Raw genomic sequence first — 19,911 nt, 5'->3', positions numbered from 1 at the left:
TGGTCTAGGAGCTACTAGCAATTCTCAAGGCCTTCAAGCAAGGTGTTTGAGAAAATGATATCGGGCAAATTAGTATATGTTTCCAACAACAACAACACTGCGAATAAATGGCAGGACACACTCCACAGCTTAGTTGCTCCTAGCCTATTTCCAGTGACCACCCATGGTGCATGGGAAGCCAACCAATTGGCAGACAGCCTAAGCCAGAAGGCATCTCAGGGCCGTAAGTGAGAATTGACCACAAACATCTTCAGTGACGTTTGCATCAAATGGAGTTGATCGAACATAGACTTATTTGTCAGTCCAAACAACAAAAATGTCAGACACACTACTCCAGAGCAGGACAAAGGAAAGATTATCTAAAAGTTGCCTTTGTGATCTGTTGGTTGTTAAAACATGCACACCTGATTGCACAACATGCACAATTTGCTGCAGTAGGGTGCACAATTTAACTGAAGCACATTAAGGGCTAACAGGACTCTCACTGTATTTTTACATAACTATAAGGCAGGAATGGAATTGAATAAAGAAATCAGAATTTTGCATTCATATTCCATTGTCAGTAGGAAATAAATTACATCAAGAATTTTAGCATTCCCCACAAAGATAGGAGGTTGGCTGTAACTCTGAGGACAATATGTTTTCACTCACTTGATGAGTCCAGAGGTCTTTTGTCATATTATTTTATTATTATTGCTAAAACATTTGATAAGGAGAATGTAACTGTCAAAAATGCAGCAAGCTTGGGATAAGTTTCTTTTCAACCCAAAGTGATGTAAAGTAATTACTTCACAGCAGTGTATCTCAAGTAACATACAGTCAAGAAAAAGAGAAAATACACCCTTTTTGAATTCTATGGGTTTATGTATCAGGTCATAATAAAAATCACTTGGTCCTTAGCAGGTCTGAATATTAGGTAAATACAAGCTCAGATGAACAACAACACATGACATATTACACCGTGTCATGATTTATTTTACAAAAATAAAGCCAACATGGAGAAGCTATTCTGGGTAACAGACAGAACAATTACTTTCAAAGCTGAAAAAAAAATCAAGACGATATAAAAGATCATAGCTCTATTTTGGTAGATCCCAGTCAGATAGTCTTGAGTATTTCAGTTAAGTGTATTGTTGCAAAAGAAGACTGTGCCCACTTTTAAGAAAAGCTGAGAAACTCTCTCCCTCCCTTTCTCTTTCCCCCTTCCCCTTTCTCTGTATATACATGAATACACAAACACGCACATCTTACCAGCTTGCTCTTCTCAGACGTGTTTGATCTACCATAAAGTATCCATTAATTGGTAAATATGTAAAATTCCTTATTATACTGAAATACACATTCACTTATATGAGTTGTTTTGTTTTAACTAAAAATAATTCACTGTATTTGTGAAGAAACATGCTTACTAGAAATCAGTATTTGATCAGGATGCAGAATACATTAGTTTCATGTAATTGAAATCTGTACAGTAGCCAATAAAAAGCTTACATTAAGTGCCTATAGCTGAACAGTTGTTGTCTGTCTTGAGGTGTACTAGACCTCCAGGCAACTAACAAGGCAAGGGAAGTATGAAACAGTTGCAGATATAGCACCATTCTCCCACAGATATAAAAGCCATAATGTAAGGTATTTACCATTTAGCTACTGTTTAGCTGTCTGTTGAAACTATCTGTTTGAACTTTGAAATGGATATCTTGATCAAGATACCTTAACCAAAGATGGCATAAGAAGGAAAGTGTACATCCACATGACTTTATAAGGCCCAGAAGATGGCCCTGTATAGGTTAAGTCTCCCACACTTGAGGCAAATATGAAAGGATAATTTAACCATGTAAAGGTAGCTCAAAAGAAGAAAATAGAAATTTGAAAAACTTGAAATTACTGTTAGTCTTTCGCCATTGAAATAACCTCCAAAAGGTAGGAAGAAGAGAGGGGAAAAATAGAGACGAGAAGAATACCCCAGTATTTCCTTAGGAACATTTGTATTTAACTTTGTAAAGTTATTAGTCGGTATGAATAAAGACCTAGGATAGATTGACATTTTCCCAAAAATTGCATTGCTTTCCAGTGAACTTACAGTCATTTGGGAGATTTTTCGGAAGTGCTTGCCAGGTGTCAAATTAGATGTAGCCCAGGGCTAGCAGCTGTTGGTTTAGTGATGTCATTATGTTCAGTGGGAGTAATCCTGCTGTCAGCCTCAGCTTGTGAAATAGAGGACAGAGTAAGGTTTAATGATAGAACTAGAATGGCCAGTAGACAGGTCTGAAATCTTCTAGCTGTAGATAAAGGAGCAGAAATTAAAAAATTAGAAATCCCCCCCCCCCAAATATTCTGTTAATTCTAATTTCTACTGGCCCAAAATTCTTACCACTTTAGTGGTACATTTTCCCCCAACAGGAATCAGAATATAGCCTGTGTGTTTGAAACTGTTAGCATGAATAGATTCTGGGGACTTTTACTAACACATACCTTCTAATTTCTGTTTCTCTTGTACATGTTCCTTGCCGTATTCACTACAACATTGGTCTCTGAGCTCTGATTCTAGACTCAGAAAACTGCACATCACTGTGTTAAGGACACTTACCAATGCTGATTTGTCATATTTTTAGGTGGGGAGATCAAACGTGGTTAAAAGAAAGACTGCATTTGTTTTCTTGTTCCTAGGTGTAGAACTGCAGTTACAGCCCAGGGCTTGAAACTATCAAGACCTTTTTGAATTTTGTTTCTGTCTTCCAAAGTATTAGCTATTCCAACCAATTTTGTGTCATCCCAAATTGAATGAAGATATGTTTTTTATTTATCACTTTGTCAAATAGTAAAGTGTGCTGCTTATATACCGTCCATCAAAAAGGCTGTAAAGCTGAGCCCAGGACTGAACTCAGGTTGTGAGCAAAGCCTCTGACTGCAGTACTACAGTTTAACACGTCACAAGGGGCCTAGTGATAATATTTGCAGCATTAGCTAAAAGAGAATCAAAGTGCATTTTCGTTAAATATAGATACTTAGCTGAGCCCTCTGTTTCAAAAATTTGTCAGGAAAGTGTTCATAGATGTGTACTGAAAATGAAGTCTTAAGATATGGATCAGCAAGAAGATTTGTTTTGAAGCTAAAATTGAATAAGATAGACTTTCTGTCCAATTCAAAATTCTCTAACTGGCCTTAAAAACAGTTCCTCCCCCATCACCAGTAGTACAGATGATCCTTTTCATCCCCTCTTATTATATTGGTAGGGCAAAGGAAAACACTTCTGGGAAGGGTTGCGGGTATAATGGTAATTAAAGGTCTAGGTGATAGCTGCCTAGAATGGTCGAAATGACTAGATAGGCGGGGTATAAATAAATAAATAAATAAATAAATAAATAAATAAATACCACTGGATCTTGCCCCTCCTCTATGACAGCTTTTCAAATATTTGAAAAGTGCTATCATACCACCCCTTAGTTTTATTTTCTCAAGGCTAAACATGCCCAGTTCTTTCAGCCTTTCCTCATAAGGCTTGCTTTTTAGCCCCCTGATCATCCTTGTTGCCCTCCTCTGAACTTGTTTCAGTTTGTTTGCATCCTTTTTGAAGTGTGGCATCCAGAACTAAAGCTATTGTACATCATGATAAACAACAAGGGAATACTATAATAATGGAGGGGTCTGTGTCGTGTATCTCTGAAGATTTTTAGATTTCATATCAGATATATTTGTCTGTATATGCTGCACTTCTGCATGAATCTTCTCATGTTTAATTCCCATAGAAATAGGTGAATCTTAGCTGCATATAAATGAGAGTAGGATTGGAAACTTGGTGAGTAATGCTGCTGTATAGAAGTGCTAAGCATAACGATAACACAATACATTTAAGCATAATGATGATACAATACATTAAGTCCCATTAAACAGTATAAAATTGCATGCTGTTAAATTGTTAAAATCATTTTTTGATTACAATACATAGATCAGGTGTAAAAAAAAAAGCAACCCTTAATCTTCTGTTCTTTGCTGCTGGGCATATAGTTAGTGTTTTGCAATTGATCCTATAATCAGAATATGGATAAAACAGCTTTTTTTTTGTTCTCTACTCTAATATAACTGCTTGTATCCAGTATGCTTTGCATTATGACATGCTGCTGCAAGCAGTTATTAACAGAACAAATTGAAATTTAAAAGTACAAAAACAATGGACAGATAATAAATCATTTTGCCAGTTTTTCATATAAGACCCTGGTGATGCAATTTCAAGATCCAAGCACTCATTTTCCTTAAGCAGTGAATTAGCTCCTGTTGCTTGATTTCCAGCATGTTGTGTTTCCCTTGAGTTTAGTTGCCTGTTCTTATATGGATACACAAGCCATAGAAGAATTATGTGTGTCTAAAGAGTTACAACAGAATGGGAAGAAGTTACAAAATAAAGATATGTTAGAAGTGTGATGTCAGTATATAAAATGGGTAGAAATGAAACCCCTATTTTTAGCTGTTTTCCCAGGTTCTTCAGTGGGGGTGCCAGATAAAGACATATCTGTTTCTGTCGATTTTTCTGTGACAATAAAATGAATGGAGAAGGTCATACCTGCAGAAGATCTGCCTGCCCCGAATGAAAGTGAAATGCATTCTTTCCATTAGACCAATGGGTAGTTAATCTTACGCTGGGGATTCTGTGCTCTCAAATTGCTACACGTGCACTGATTCTGCCAAAAAGGCTTGCCAGGTTCTTGCTTAGATATCTTTCACAAAGGCCTTAAGAGTGCAGCAGCAATTGCAAATTAGCATCTGTTCATTTGCATATGGAGCAGATTATCAATAATACATAAGATGGAGACTTAGAAGTCAGAAGAACAGCAAGTGAGTTTGACATCCATTTTGCTTAATGGTACTTCATAAGCAAACTAGGTAATGGTATCACATGAAACTGACAACTTTCACTGCAGTACAATGTATATCTTCGATTTAGTGATTTTATGTAAATGTAACCTTATTTTTGCTTTCTGTTTTCTTCTTCTTTATGATGGCATTAATTGCAGAGAGATTAATTTCACTTCCTCTCCTTTTCACAGAGGGTGATGAGACAGGAGTGATGGATAATCTTCTTGAGGCACTGCAATCTGGGGCAGCATTCAGGGATCGCAGGAAACGAACACCAAGAACTCAGGGTAGGACATTTTTGGAATTTTGTTTTGCAAAAAGCCATATATTTGGGACTTGGAAATCTGTTTGGGAAACACTTCTATGAACTTTAACAAAAGCGTTTTTCTGCTCAGGTATGAAACCGCAGCAAAATATAACACCGGTTTTAATTTGGTAACTATTGGCATGTGCAACACACAACTAAACACATATTTGCATTTGATACAACATGTTATTGAAAGCCGTATTAGCTTGGCTGAATTTTTTTTACTCTGGAAGTTATGAATCATCATTAGCATGATTATATTTTGTGAAAAAGGAAACCATTCTGCTTGCACAATCTGTCTTTATTTCAGATTTGTAGCTTGTTTTATTTATTTTAAAAACAGTCTTCATCCTCGAGAGTTTGGCTTAGCATTGTGCAGTCTTCCTGGAAAATAAAAGTACTAGCAGGTAAAGAGGTAATCAATGTGAAAGGAGCCCATAGTCTGGTTAGAGCACAGATGTGGAACTGAGGACTGGAAATGGAAAAAATTGATAGCATACATACAAATCCAGTAGGAAGAATAAGAAGGATATCCTCAATTCATGGATTAAGGAATTATTCTGTGTCCATTATATTGTAACCACTACGTTGAAGTCAACCTGGGTATAATCCAGTTGAACTTCTCCTTCATGTTGATTAAACATTAAACCACTGTCAATTAAATTGATATAAATTCAAAATTAGATTACACAAACAACTTAGAGCATCCTGCTTTCATCATGTGTCCCAGCCTGACATGGTTCCAGGTGTTATTGTGGCCTTTTTGGAAATGTACATGTCTCCATGTATTTCCCACCTCTAAAATTAATTTCTTGCGATATGGTATTTTATAACCTGTGGTTCTGATGACAACTTTTATATCTGAAACAAAAATGGAGTAATTTCTCTCTCAATTCCATCATCCTCTCTCTGTTTTTTGTACACTCTATGTCTGGCAACAGTACAACATTGCATTTTGGCCCTCTATGCATGTTTGTTTGAATGCACAGTATATATTAGAATGGCTAGAGAGGGCTTTTTGTCATAACATTTCATTTTTTGTGTTTTTCTAGGCATGCTAAGAAATATGTTTTTTAAGTAATTCACCACATCCTTTGAGTTTGTAGAACTGGTTTGTTTAAAGATCTGTTTTGATGCTTTGCAAACAGTGTGTATGCATTAATGTCTGTATGTACATATATCTGAAGAAATTATTTCCTTGTTGTTTTAGTTGTTTTATTAGCGTACATACTAATAAGAAGAACAAATTCAGTTGTTTCAGGCATAGCGTTAAATAATATAATCACAAGTTTTAGGCTTTGTTTTGTCCCTTCCTTGATATTACATGCTTAGAGGTTTCTAGGCCTGCTTTATTCCAGCTTGCTATTGAATGCAAAGCTGGGAAACAGCCTTTAGAGCAAATCAGTATTTGTTTGGAATCCATGGTTTATTTTCCATTAAACTTCTAAATGTCAATGTCATGACAGCGGGTTCCTCTGTGTCATTAAGCAGCAGCATATATCAAGAGTCCCAGTGTGTATGTTACAGGCTTACAGCATGCAAACATGGAAAAATTGAAAAGGGTTAGCATCCAAAGAAAGGAAGTTTGTGTGATATCAGCAGGGATGGCTCTGAAGACCCAAAGGTGTCAGCCAAACAGGGTGACAGGGATTTTTAAATATCCAGTAAGATATTCTTTTGTTCTTTCTGGGATGCTCCGTCTCTCCAGCCAGCCATGAGGGAGAGCTCATCCCAGAAAAATAGGAAGTGAATGATAACAAGATGTTGTGCATAGAATCAGTCCCATTGCAAACCAGTTGCATTAGGGATTGTAATTTCTTTGGCTGTGCTAACTATCCCAAAGGCCTACATGTTTTTCATTTTTTTCTTACACTATTTTGTGAACAGAGACCCATGTGATTTTTCTAACTTGCATTAAATTTGTTGAAAGTGTTACACTCCTTTTCTTTTAAGATGTAATAAGGATCAATTCTTCGTTAGAAATAATCCATCCTCACAATTTCTGGTTCAGATACCAGAAAATGCCCCAGTTGAGGAGGAGAAAAGGTAAAGGTAAAGGTTCCCCTTGACAGTTTTTGTCCAGTCGTGTTCGACTCTAGGGGGCGGTGGTCATCCCCGTTTCCAAGCCATAGAGCCAGCGATTTGTCCGAAGTCAATGTTCCGTGGTCACATGGCCAGTGCGACTTAGACACGGAACGCTGTTACCTTCCCACCGAGGTGGTCCCTATTTATCTACTCGCATTTGCATGCTTTCGAACCGCTAGGTTGGTGGGGGGAGGAGAAAAGCAAGCCCCAAATAGGCTTGCACTATTTGGGGCTTTACCTGTTGTGTTCTCTATTTTCCAGATTTAGGGAAGGAGTCAGACCTGCAACAGATTTTGTCCCATCTGTTGTCAATGGAGGAGCTCTGTTCATCTTGAATAGATGAAGGAGGGGAGGTGGTGGTGGCTAATAATTTAAGGTTTGGTTTTTTTTTATTTTTTTTTTTGTATAACAGTACAAAAAAGCTTTTCATAGGCTGGCTGGGGAATATAAGCTGTACAGTGATCACAGATGTGATACATGCATGGGAGATGGAGTGGACAATCCGGGGCACATGACTGTATGTATATGTGACATGTCTGACATAAGAAGACAACATACACACATATCAAATTATTAATTCTACAAGATGGTAAATTAGAGTAGTAATGGCATGTATTATTTGGGAAAACCGATTGATTGGCCCTGATGCATTTTAGCTTCCATTAAGCATATATAAATGGAGAAGATCCTCCTTCCAAGTTCAGTTCCTTTTCATATGAAAGTGCAAGGAAGTATAAACCATGAGCCTTAGGTTTAAGTTTAACCGTGGCCAGGCTTCTTATTTAGCTTTGCAAAATGTTAGATTATCAACAAACTTGATTTCTTCAGACGATTGTCTTGATTAATCTGACTGGGACATGCAATTGCATCTAACATGTTTGCATTTCAGAAAATAGTATTAGCTAAATGTCTCCTAATAGATAAGACAGAATGCTCTTAGGTATAAAGGATGATTGTGCTGAGACAAGGGAATACATTTCCTTCTGCATCTTTACTATCTAATCAGCTTATTACACCTGGTATTTTCACAAATGGTCTCTACAAATCCTCTTGATTACCTTTGTAAATAAAATTCAGATAGAATGTTGTAATATTGATCCCACAAAGTAATGGATTATTACTTTGCACATTTTCAAAAGTTATGCTAGGTCAGAAGCCCATGACAAAGCATGTATGCCATTTTTTAAAAAAGATATGTCTTAGGGAAAGATTTTCTGTCCAGGGGTTCAGTATAGCATCTTAATTTTAATTAAGATAATAGAGTTTTCTCATATTTTGTAGCTGAAACATGTGGAATGCAGCAAAGTCAGATTCAACCCAAGAAAACCAACTCCTGGATAAGCATACTTCCCCCTCTAATTTCACACTTTTTTTTTTTGCTTGAAAAAGAGGCAAGGCTAACCTGTAGTGAGCTTGGTTACCTTCTTACTCTTAAATCAAGTTAATACATCAATATTAGTTGTACCATATTACTTGCCTACAACAGCAAGGCTGGACCTGCATAAACTGTAGCTCTATCTTAGATTACATTCCTATATAAATATGTATAAAGTATATCAAGCAAACTACAAAATGGCTTGGGAATGTATTTTTAGTTTTAGTAGATTTATTATACTGAAATGTTGGTCAGAGTCCTACTGGTGTTTATGTAAGGTTTCTGTAATTTGCTATGGCTAATAATAGTAACAACAACAGAAAGAAACTAAAGATTCTGACTTATGGCAACCCTTTCCAAGGTTTTCTAGTAGAGAATACTCAGAAATGTTTTACCATTTACTTCTAGAGTCACTTTGGGATTGTGCAGCTTGCCCAAGACCACATAAGGTGGCTCTTCTCCTGGAATGCACAGTAGAGAATGGCTCTGGCTCTAACTCATTTTACAGATATTTGACAAGATGCTGGAGAGTGCTCCAGCTATATACCTGGTCGCATGCCTGAGTGCTTAGCTGGGATTCACACCAGCACCATGCACTAACAATTAGCTTCAGTTAGCCACAGCAGGTTATGCAAATGTTACATGAATACCAGTAGGATTCAAGACATTGTTGAAAGTTTCTTCCTGTTCAGCCTGTAGAAATAAAAAATGTGCTTCTAAATGCTCATTGGTGTGTTTTAATGGATTGCATGAAAACAAAGTGAGCATCTGCACAAAATACATTTTCAGTCATATGATACGTGTCTTCAAAATGGTAGCTTTCCCGGGGGAGGGAAGATTAAATTAATAATTTATGTCTTTATATGTTTATTTACTGAAAAAATGTAGTTTTAGTGTTGCAATGGTTAAACATTTTTATAATGGAATGTCTGTTTTTTTAACAATCTGTCACTGTCTTGTCATAACTAAAACTGTTAAAGGGACACATTTTGAACAGCATCCATCACTCTTTCACTGATTATCCATGACCTTTTATCCTAGCCTGAGGCTATGAGATTATAAAACAAGGATGATTCTGAAATATATTCTGTCTAATATTAGTTTAAGCATCCCCCTCACACTTGCATAACTAACTGTTCTACCAGGCTTCTCCACTCCCACTTTGCTCTGAGCTGCTAAATCTTTTACTATAGAATTAAATTTCTAGAAATTATAATAGCTAGTACCATTTTAGCAATGTCCTAGTTCAGAAATATTGCATCTGCAGTGCTTCTACGTGCCATCATTCCCCCTCCCCCCCGATGCTGCAGAGCACTTATAGCTTTGACATACACATGGGTCTGTCCATGATTTACGTATCAAATTTTCTTCTCAAATTTCACAGCTTTTTCGGATTTCACATAAATGTTATAGTACATATATCTTGTGGCTTCTGATTTGTGGCAGAACATGTAAGAAATATTAGTTGTACCTTACTTACTTAGTCGCATCTTCCTAATGTGCTTTTAATAAATGGCAATGGATTTTTTTCTGTGTGGTGCACAAAGGCATTGCTCCCCTGAAAATGGCAGCAACAGAATATTGTTGCACCTTTGTATCCTTAAGTTATAGAGTTCATTGTGCTTATCAGGGAGCTCCTTTAGAATAATACTTATGCAACTGAGCCATTCAATGATTTTAGCTCTTACATTCAGAGATCTGCCAATGTTTGCACTGTTGGACAGCTTGAAACAGTATACTGTTCTAGCAAAAATCCCTCTCTATTCTGAGCAATAATGAAGATTTCAGCTGAACTCAGAGGAAGCAGGATATCCTGAGGAGAGATGAGTCAAATTATGGGGGAAATTATAAGAGGTTTTATATGATCCTTTGCATTGCAGAACTTTGCTTGCAAAAATTTGGTGAAAGTGGATTTTTTTCATATGTTTGAAAACCACGTATTTAGTGTAAACTATATTGTTTGCAGAAAACGTTTTCTGTATACAACACAAAGTTTTTGTGAAAGCTGGTGAACAAGTAAAAAAAATTACTACTCTGGGTGTTTTACAAGTTAAAGCATAAAATCTCAAAGACTCCACATGGCTATACATATAACAATCTGGCAGTTTAAAAAAGGAAAAAAGAAAACAGGAAAATAAATTTCTGTATATTTTTGCAAAAAAATCTGATAGCAGATAACTTTTTTTGTAGAATATCACAACCTTTGTCACTGACAACTGTGACAAAGTGACACAATCTAGAATATGTCCAAAAGCGGATGATCTGACCAGTAAGGGGTCTGAAAACTAAGACCTATGAGGAACAGTTGAGGGATTGGGGTATGTCTTGTTCAGAAAAGATAAAATGAGATATGATAGCTCTCATAAATATCTGAAAAGCTGCCTTATGCAGGATTGAGCAAGCTTATTTTGTAGTGTTCCAGATGGATAAACCAGTGGATTCAAATTATAGGGGAAAAGATTTCAACAGAACATTAGAAAGAACTTTGGTAGTAAAACAGGCTGGAGTCCCTTATTGGAGAACAGAGTTTGGATGGCAATTGATCAAAGATGCTTTAGCTGTGAATTCTTATATTGGTTGAAGAGTCAGTTACGTGTCCCTTCCAGCTCAACAATTCCGTAGAAGGATCAGGTATGTCATTTGAGATGTCCTCTGTAACCCATCCTTATTACTGATCACTTCTTTGGTAATAAATAAGTATATTTTAGAGCCTGGGTCAACAGGAATACATCTGCCTTCAGGTCACCATGTACTTATTAACCTCCTGTTTGGACCAGGGAGATAGCTTTTGAAAAGCATGCTCAAACTCAGCTAGTATATTGCTAATTTGAACTAGGCATTGCTGAACCTAGGATACCAGTGCTTGACCACCTCCGCTGCTGCAATCCAAAATGCTCGCTTTGGCATTTAAAACTAACAGTGGCTCAGAATAAGAATACTGTATTTGAAAAATCAGCTGCATCCATGTGCACCAACTGATACCCTCAAGTCTGCAGGTACCCTCAAGTCTTCATATACTCTGCCAGGTGAATTGTAACAGGTGACCTCCGAGAAAGGGTCCTTTTCAGAGAGGGCACCCATAGTATTTGGAAAAGTTACTTTTTGGAACTATAACTAACAACATGATGTCTTATTTTGTAGTTCAATAAAGCCACCTTTTCCCATGCTATAGACATCTTGATGGATATGTAAATTAATTAAGAGACAAATTTGTGAAGCAGAAAAGGATGTAAAGAAATCTTTCTCAAGCTAAGGAAATCCAAGATATCTAATTCACATTTAAATTTTTTTATGAAGATATGAAAATTTGTGAAGATATAAAAATCATTAAACCTCTGGCTCTTGAGAAACATTTTTGTTTCTCCACATTATGGAGTTTTCTTTTTAAAAATAATAGTTATAATATTGGATTTTTTAAAAAGAGCCATCTAGGAATGGGAAGGAAATCAGTTCAAGGAAATGAGTGAAATTCATCAGTGCATTAAAAATACACAGCAGGAGACTACAGAACATTTTTCAAATTAAAAAGAGACTTGATGATATCAGAACTGTTACCCTCTTCTACACAGGTTTTTTTTTAGAAAGAAGAGAAATGATACCATTTGGAATAGCACATGTAGGCAAGTAATCAGAAAATGTGTATTAAAAAGAGAATAAAATGAAGCAGGTCTAAAATAGCTTGAAGCAAATGTGACATTTTATATGTGACTGTTAGGAGCTATCAATTTTCTCAGCAAGATTTATTACCAAATCTTCTAATGATCTAAGGATACAATACTGAGTTATAAGGGAGCAATACATATGATTTCATCTAAACTAGTTTCAAATATTCATATGCATCTATATGTGAAAATGTACCTGTGCAACCTCTCTCCGTATGTCTCTCGGCACAGTGCCTGCCTCTTAAAGAAACAGCAGGGAATGGCAAAATTCTAGAAATATTGTGCCTACCTGTAAAAACCTCAGAGAAGTATAGCTCCCGATCATAAAGGGAACTGGGTTGCTTGCAAGTGACTTAATAGACCACATATTGGAGCAACTTCATACCAGTGTCAGTATACCCTGTGCTCTTGATTAGAAATGGGCATGAGGTTCGTGCCAGTGGTTCCACACATTCCTTTCTCTCACCTCCCTAGCTGGCTCCTCCACTTACCAGCCAGCACATGCTGCTCTTCTCCTTCTCTTTGTGCAATTGTCCAGTCACAGCAAGCATGCATGCTTCCCTCCTCCACCTCGTCTGCTGCCTTTGAGTGGGTAATTGTACTTGGTGCTTTTCACACAGGAAGACCTATGATGTGTTCAGACAAAAGAATATGCATGGTAACTATACCTACCACACATGCTAGTATGAACAACATTACAGAGATGTGGCTTTCATATGATGTTGATGCTTTTATCGGTGATGTGCTGAACCACTTCCATTTGTCCAATCTTCTACGAATTTTAAGCTTTCATGTGTTCCAGCATTAGAAGTTGTGGCTGAAAACCTGTTGCTTAGCATAGTAACTCTAAAGTAGGTCAAAATAGAGTACGCCCATTTGAATCAATAGAACGTACAGAGGAATTGACTTATCAAATACCTAGTGATTCAGTAGGCCTACTTTAGTGTAACTTACTAGTGTAGTGCAACTTACTACTTTAGGTAACAGTATTTCGGCTGCTGTATTATAGTTTTGTTTTAATTTGGGGGTTGGGAGGGGAGTGTCACTGAGAGAAATTTTTTCTTGGGATTTCCCTCTTTTTATAACTAAGTATAGTTCTACTAAAATCATAAGCTCACTTTGTTCAAGCTTATGTTGTCAGTTATCTGTTTCTAAGTTCTCAGCATCATACTGTCCTTGATTGTTTATTCCTCTGATTCAATCTGCTTAATTTTAGCAGAATTCGTCTTTATCCTGGGGCATTGCATCTGTTGGAATAGTATCATTAATTATCATGAGATGAAGCAAATTCCAGTTTATTATCTTCCTAAATCCATTCCCTCTGAACATGTGGGCAGCCAGGTTTCCGCATATATGCTACTTGTGGATCCAGAAACTGGACATTTCTATTAAGCTTTAGTTTTTAATGATGCTGATTATTTGATTAAACACTTTCAAGTTCATTAAAATAACAAAGACAACCACTTGAAGAGACACAATTTTAGAATAGATTTTTTTCTTCCTTGCCCAATATATGACTAGCATTTTCCTTCTTTCTATGGAATAAAAGGACAGGAAAAAGGGGGAGGCATGAAAGCTGAAAATTCTCTCATGTTGCAATGTAATAGTCAGTCTCTCCCTTGCACATGTAATTTGCATTTTAAAAATGGGATTAGTTTCATCCAAAGACAGATAATTATGTTTGGCATTTCTGTGGAGTTTGTGATGTTGCATTTCTGCAGAATTCCTTGGGAAGAAATCATTAGGACCGACTTCTGAATTGATGGTCTTCTGACCACATTATTTTTCATCAGAACATTTAGTGCTTACATCAGGATCGCCACTTTCTGGAAAGTCATGGAAATTGGTCTGACATCAGGGCAAGTTGGGGGAACTGTGATTAAAATATATTCAAACTGTGGATTTTTGACCTGCTGCTGCAAGAGCATGATCTGTTTTTGTAGCAACTGGCATGGAGAAGTAGCAGAATGCAAGTAAAACTTAATTATGCCCTTTCTCAGCTCCACCCCTAGCAACCAGCATAATGTGTTTGTTGAGCTCTGTCCCTGCATGATTTCCAATGTCTGCCTGTAGCATTTGCAAAGCAAGGCTAGTTTGAATGTTTAGCAAGGTGCAAACTTTAAAATCTAACTGTTGTCATCCCTTGTATTACTGCAACACGACCTATTCATTTTTAAGTTGTGGGTTATATTGAATGGTGGTCAAGGAAATTGATAAATATTGGTCAGGGAAAGTCAGAGAAATGAAAAATAAAATTTCATTCGCAACCCTGATGCATGTTCAGAAAGAACAACTGTAATTGATTATATAATTGAGAAAAAATATTACCAAGAGTTGATTAATATTGTCTTGAGTGACAGCCCTGATTTCCACAAAATTTACATCTTTCCCAGTATGTTTCACCTATAACTCAAAATGTCTTCCTTTTTATAACTCTTCGGATGGTTATCTTCTGTTCATACTAATAATGCGAATCAAACTTGATATATTTTATAATGTTGGTATGCTGGATTTTGATACAACCTTGAGAACCTTTGCATGATAAGGGGAAATCTGAAATTTCTGAAACATTTTTGTGTTACTTCACGTTTCAGTTCTTTATCAAAGAAATAGCAAGAGGAAAAGGAAAACATATTGTGTGACATTATAATTAATAAAATGGAATGAATGTCTGAAAATCAACCATCTTTTTTTAAAATATATATATGGTGGTTCCTGCAAAGTACTCAATATTCCCATTTAGAGAGTCATTCTCACTGTATGTAGGAAGTTCAAGGTTACATGAATTTTATTGTTAGTATGCATTGTACTATGTGGTATCAAATGTCTCATACAATCTAAGCATTTTTTGTATCCTCTGCTGTTAAAGAAGGCACATCCAATGCTACTTTAAAATGTTAAATATCGATGATAAAATCATTCATTGTTTGTGATGCAGGGGCCTGCAATGTATGATAAGCAAGTAAGGCTTATGTCTGGGATTTCCATTGTTGGGGATGGTCAGAGAGCTATTGCCAACTTGTATATTCCCTTGAGCTTGCAACTACCGTATTTGCCGGAGTATAAGGCGACTGGGTGTATAAGACCACCCCCAACATTCCCACTCAGAATGTAGAGTTTGTTATATACTTGCTGTATAAGACTACCCCCTCTTCTGCATGCGTGATTTTGCTTTGGCTGCATCATGGGGAGAGTTCCTTTTGCTCCTTTTGGTTCCTTTTCAGAGAGAGCCAGGGTTTGCTGGAAGAAGGAACAGCACAGCGGCGGCAGCCATTTTGGAGAGGGGAGGGTTTGCTGGACATGCACCCGGTGTACAAGACAACCCCCCCCCCACTTGGAGGCATGTTTTTCAGGGCCAAAAAGTCATCTTGTATGCCGGCAAATACCGTACTTTTGCTATGCTTTCTTGCTTACCCCTTGCTGGTACTACAAGGAATTTTAAAAAGTGTTCTGCTTACCCTTTCCTTTTGTGTAGTTGTGCAAACTGGGTCTGCAGGAAAAGGATAGGTCAATATATAATAAAGATATTATGGGCACCTTCAAGAAGTCCATCTTTTCTAAGAAGTCCCTTAAATAAACCAGGACCTGTCAGAGATGTGCAGTTGTCAAGATGTACTCAGACAAAAGAATGGTGTAGTAAATAAATAAATGACAAAAATCCTGTTGCATATCTATGCCTGGACAACTCAAAGTTCCATGAGCAGTTGTGGAAGTCATAGCAAGACAGAAATCAGGCCCATCAAGCAACTCCACTGGCACAGCTGTGCAGCAATTCGCATAAGTTCTGCATTCAGACATGCAGTGCAGACTGCCAGGCGTAAGTCCTTGAAAAATTTCACAAGGGCACCAAATATAATATGATTTCAGCCAATAAATAATTGCTACATAAAGATTCAGATGTTTTAGAAATAATTTGATGAATTCAGCAGTTTGTGATTAAATGTTTATGAGCCCATAAATGAGATTCCATTTTGCACCAGTTACTCCTCCTCCAGCACCAATTTGCAACCAATGAATCAGAAAACAATCCATCAACCCACCAAACTTATGATTGACCTACCTTTTTGTATCTATCTCTCTCAGCTTGCATAAATAGAGAGCTTGTCCAGCAGTAGCTGATAGTCAAGAATGTAAATCATGTTTGCAATAATGGGGCCACATGTTGCTCAGACCTACATGAGATTCATATTGCACCCATAGTGCATTTGAAAAAATCATAATTTATGTACTTTTAAGTAGTGCATGTAGAACACATAGCAGAGGTGTTGAAATTGTTGTCATAAGATCAGATGATACTTTATCATCATCATTTGGTGATCTTTAGACTTATTGGAAATCAAGGCCCTCTGCATGGGTGGGGGAACAATTAAGATGATCAGCCCCAGGAGGCTAATGGATCCAAATGGTTCCCTGATGGCTCTTGGGGTGTTTCCTGTCACATCAGCAGGTTTGTGTTGAAGCTGTGTTGATCTCAGAATGGGGAAATGGCCAGGGCTGTTGACAGAAGCACTTCTAAGCATCCCCTCCCAGGAACTAGAGTCAGACTGGCCCCCTGGTTTATTAGGGAGTGGATTGTGATGAAATGAGTGGGATGGAGACTAGAACAAGGATAGAGGAAAATCCGACCTAACAAGGGCTAGGGTATGGTAGTGCTGTGCCACCATTGTTCCTGTACCAAGTCACCCAGCAGAGCTGTTTTGAGTGGTCAAGGACCTACTACCTGCCACCCCACAGGAACAAAATGCAAATCACACTGTCACTCGCTGTGAAGAACTGGCATGACATTTTGCAGGCAAAATTGTTTGGATCCACTCTGACTTGGGTGCTGTAGTTGATATAGGTCCTGCGGATATAATTATGGCCCCTGCTTGTCCTGGGTTAACAGATAAATTTCATTATTTGCAGCCTATTAACGTGAACAGGACCTTTGCAGAGGTGAGGACTTCACTGCCGAGTCGCACTTTCAGTTATAGCTTTTGGGTGTATGACCTTCAGTTTCAGTCTTCTGCTTTGTTCTAGGGAGTGAGGAACGGGCCACAGAAGGACTTCTGATCCACCCATCTTTTCAAAAGTCTTTAGGTGATGGCCTGCTGCAGTCTTGAATTGTCAGAAGATTCAGAAATGTGTCGTGTCAATAAATGAACAAATAATTCCATGTTATCTCTGCCGTATTTGCCTTATATTTGCCTCCATTGAATTTCTCTAGTGAGTTATTTTTTTAAAAAAAGGAGAAGGGAGAAATGCATCGCCATCGTGTTTCTTCCTTGTTCTAAAATTCTTAGGAACTTCCTCTAGGTGCTCATACCTCCTCCCTACTTAATACACAATTCACATTGTCTAGCACAGAAAATTTAACTTTGTTTATCCAGGATTATTTTGGCAAGATGTGCCATATGGCTTGACTCAGTGACCCTTCGCTTTCACAGATAATTTCCCATGCACTGGTTCTTCTGGCACTTGGCATTTTGATTCTTCAACTGGCAGAAGGAAAGGGAAAAGCACTTGTAGTAACTGTTTCAACAAGGAAGATATAAGTTTGCTATACCTTCAAACCTTGAAGCAATTGTTGCTGCATTTATAATCAGACATCTACATACCCAACCAATGCATTGGTTTTTTTGGAGACAATGATTTCACGTAACTAACTTTTAAAATGAGCATTTTTTTTCTTTTTAAGATATGATAGTTCTACATAGAAGTGTTTTTAGTAAATGAAATTTCATTAATGTCATTTGTGTAGCCATTTTCATATTATTTGGATGCATTACTCCAACAAATGATCTGATCACAAATAGTGTTCAGAGGCTGTGAGATTGCTGTGACTCTCTCTCTTTCAGATCTTTGAGGAGCAGCAATATTACATTAATATTTTACCTTTATGTTTGCTTTTGTGCAACATGTAATCAACAAGCTATCAATGCCTTCATGTTGTCTTCCAGAAATGATACATTTTGCTTACTTTGAAGATACATTACGGGCTTTCATCCTGAAACATGCTTAAATTCTTTCTCCATCATAGCAGTAATTTCTTGAGTTTACTTTATTCACCTCTATGCTTGTCCAAAAATTTTCTATTTTACAATAACTGGATTTATTTCCCCTAAATTGTAGTGAGAAATGATTCATTGTAAAGACAAGCCAGATTCTGCACAATCATTTTCTTTAACCCCCTTCCCCAAGAGTAAGGATAATACCACAAAAGATTATACACAGATGGTTAAATAACTTTTAAAAATAATGCAGTTTACAACAGCTTCAATAATGTTATTATTAAATGTTAGAAACACATTAGCAGCTAAATAAGTTTGGGAATGAGCCCTTAGATTTATCATTGGATTACAAACAGAAATAGTTAGAGAAAATAACTGAAATGAATATGTCTAAAGGAACTATATAAATTTGTTTTATATTATTTCCTCTTTAATAGAAAGCAACTTGCTTGTTTTTTAAAATAAATCTTAATCTCTTTGTTATCGACTGGTAATGTAGTAGGAAGAACCTAGTATCTGTCACCAAAAGCATATTTAGCTGCCCCAAGTAAACAAACCCCTATGTAAGGAAAATTAGATCCTCCAACTTCATCATTTGGTAACTACTGTTAGCAGTTTGACTTGTATTGCATATTGCAAAGGATGTGCAGTTCATCCATACATGCGGGCAGGTTGAGATACCCCATTCTGGAAGAAAGTGGCTTATAGTAGCTCTGACCTAGTGGTTCCCAACATCTGTGCCACAGCACCCTGGGGCTCTGCCAAACCCAGCCAGGGGCACTGTGGAATCCTCAGAAGTACTTCTGTGGAATCTGTGAAAGTAGTACACCTCTCATAATTGCTGGTGTATATGGGTGAAAGTACTACTCATGCCAGGCTTCCCCCCTCCTGTCTCCTCCCTTTACTCATAGTACCTTATTTGGGGAGCCATGGTCAGTGGCCAGTGGCCAGTAAGTTGGAACCACAAATCGAAAAAGCTTGGGAGCCGCTGGTATACATTTACTGAGAAGAAAGGACAAGCTAAGGAAATAGTTTGTCATAATCTAGCTATTATTGCAAATGTAAAATTCATCTTGACACAAAGGTACAGAAAAGAGAATGCTGTTTGTTTCAAATTCTGTGGATAAAGAGCCTCGTGGCGCAGTGGTTAAAACGCTGTACTGCAGCTAAAACTGTGCTCACGACCTGGGGTTCAAATCCCAGGTAGCCGGCTCAAGGTTGACTCAGCCTTCCATCCTTCTGAGGTCGGTAAAATGAGTACCCAGCTTGCTGGGGGAGGGGCAATGTGTAGCCTGTATAATTAAAAATTGTAAACCGCCCGGAGAGTGCTTGTAGCGCTATGGGGCGGTACATAAGTCCAATAAATAAATAATAATAAATAAATAAATAATGGTACAAATTGTCCATAATGTTACAGGAACAAAATATAACAATATAATTTTGAGTGAGTTTTGTTCCTTATTGTTTCAGCACAGTCTGTGGTGCTTAATGTTCACTTTTCTAAAACCTCTCAGGTTGTTGAAACAGATAAAGCATTTCATGAGGTTCTTCTAACAGCAGTGTTATTACAGAGGAAGGCCACCGTGCAATAGGAGTTAATTTTATTTTGAAGGTTTGTCTATAATATTTAGGCACTACAGT

At 37.3% G+C, this 19,911-nt stretch overlaps 1 protein-coding gene across 4 annotated transcripts in view; it reads left to right on the top strand.

The window, feature by feature from the left end:
- The window catches only part of DIAPH2 (diaphanous related formin 2), a 420,545-nt gene that overhangs the window by 315,767 nt on the left and 84,867 nt on the right, over window positions 1–19,911 (top strand). For 3 of the 4 annotated variants that reach the window (XM_072981023.2, XM_072981022.2, XM_072981021.2), the window contains one exon: window positions 5,043–5,138. In XM_072981023.2, the coding sequence (XP_072837124.2) occupies window positions 5,043–5,138 (96 nt within the window). Of the gene's footprint in view, window positions 1–5,042; window positions 5,139–5,246; window positions 5,287–19,911 lie in introns of all 4 variants that reach the window. The other variant, XM_078380631.1, reaches the window with a different exon arrangement.

The sequence above is a fragment of the Pogona vitticeps genome, chromosome 11 (assembly GCF_051106095.1).
Source record: "Pogona vitticeps strain Pit_001003342236 chromosome 11, PviZW2.1, whole genome shotgun sequence".
Taxonomy (NCBI): Eukaryota; Metazoa; Chordata; class Lepidosauria; order Squamata; family Agamidae; genus Pogona; species Pogona vitticeps.
The sequence above is the reverse complement of the archived record's forward strand: the minus strand, read 5'-3'. Positions and strand labels throughout refer to the sequence as shown.